This window comes from Abrus precatorius, unplaced genomic scaffold (assembly GCF_003935025.1).
Source record: "Abrus precatorius isolate BTA unplaced genomic scaffold, Abrus_2018 Scaffold10, whole genome shotgun sequence".
Taxonomy (NCBI): domain Eukaryota; kingdom Viridiplantae; phylum Streptophyta; class Magnoliopsida; order Fabales; family Fabaceae; genus Abrus; species Abrus precatorius.
The window spans coordinates 27,480,959-27,481,881 of record NW_020874292.1 but is presented as its reverse complement, the minus strand read 5'-3'; the positions used below and the strand labels follow the sequence as shown (position 1 = coordinate 27,481,881).

The window sequence follows — 923 nt, the reverse complement described above, 5'->3', positions numbered from 1 at the left end:
CTACTCAATGAAGCCAGTTTTGGTGAGAATAGCATTCCTCACTTTGCTAAGATCTCTCCCCTTGAGTGTCCTTCCCATCCCTTCACATACAGAAAAAGATGAAATCTGGCTCCTTGCAAGCTTCCTAGCAATCCATTCATGTGGAGGAACCATGTCATCATCCTCATCATCACCCTTGTTGCATACTCCATCATCCCTTGATCCCTTCTTGCAATTCTTCCCATAAATTTTTGACCAGTCAGGGATGTCCATAGGAGCTGAAGACCCTTGAACCAATGAAGCATCAGAAGCAGTATTAGCCCTTGGAATCTTCCTTGGAGCAGATGGTAGGCGCCATGCAGAGGAAGAACCAGAAGATTCCTTGCATGCCCTTGTTGTTTTGGGACCAGACTCAACCCTCTCATTGTTTACACTCCACACATCTTCTTCATCAAACTCTTTGTCCTCCATCGCTCTCCCACCAAAACCCCAACTTTTGTTCAGAAAAACACCTTGATCTGCCATTGCTGTTATAGTGTAAGCAGATTGAGTTATAAGCAGTGATGAAAATGTTTCCTATTTCAATATATATATATATATATATATATATTCACTCTTCCCCCTAACTGTATTGTAGCTTCTAATGAGATAAAATGGACTTTTTTTCTGGTCCTTGGGAATCAAAAAGCAGAAAGGTGTAAGAGAATAATATCAGGAATCTACCTTGCTTTTGTTCCAAAAGGACTTTCAAAATAGAAAAACTCACAAATGGTAAATGTGATAACCCTTCGTTAAATACCAATACAAAGGAAGAAGGCTTGAAAATCCGAGACCAGACTCACAGAATGTTACCTGAAATCTTTTTAATTTTTAAGAAAAGAAAAAATAAGGCACGGGGTGGCAGAAAAAGGCAACAGAAGCAGCAAATGTGAAAGTGTAGATAA

The 923-nt window shown here is 39.7% G+C and overlaps 1 protein-coding gene across 1 annotated transcript; it reads right to left on the bottom strand.

The window, feature by feature from the left end:
• Positions 1-504, bottom strand: LOC113852166. The gene has a single exon (XM_027482410.1). It carries the CDS (start codon positions 502-504, stop codon positions 1-3), a length of 504 nt encoding a protein of 167 aa, XP_027338211.1.
• Positions 505-923: the final 419 nt, after the last annotated feature.

Excerpts from the sequence above, each read along its gene's own strand:
- LOC113852166 (XM_027482410.1), bottom strand. The coding sequence starts at position 504 with ATGGCAGATCAAGGTGTTTTTCTGAACAAAAGTTGGGGTTTTGGTGGG.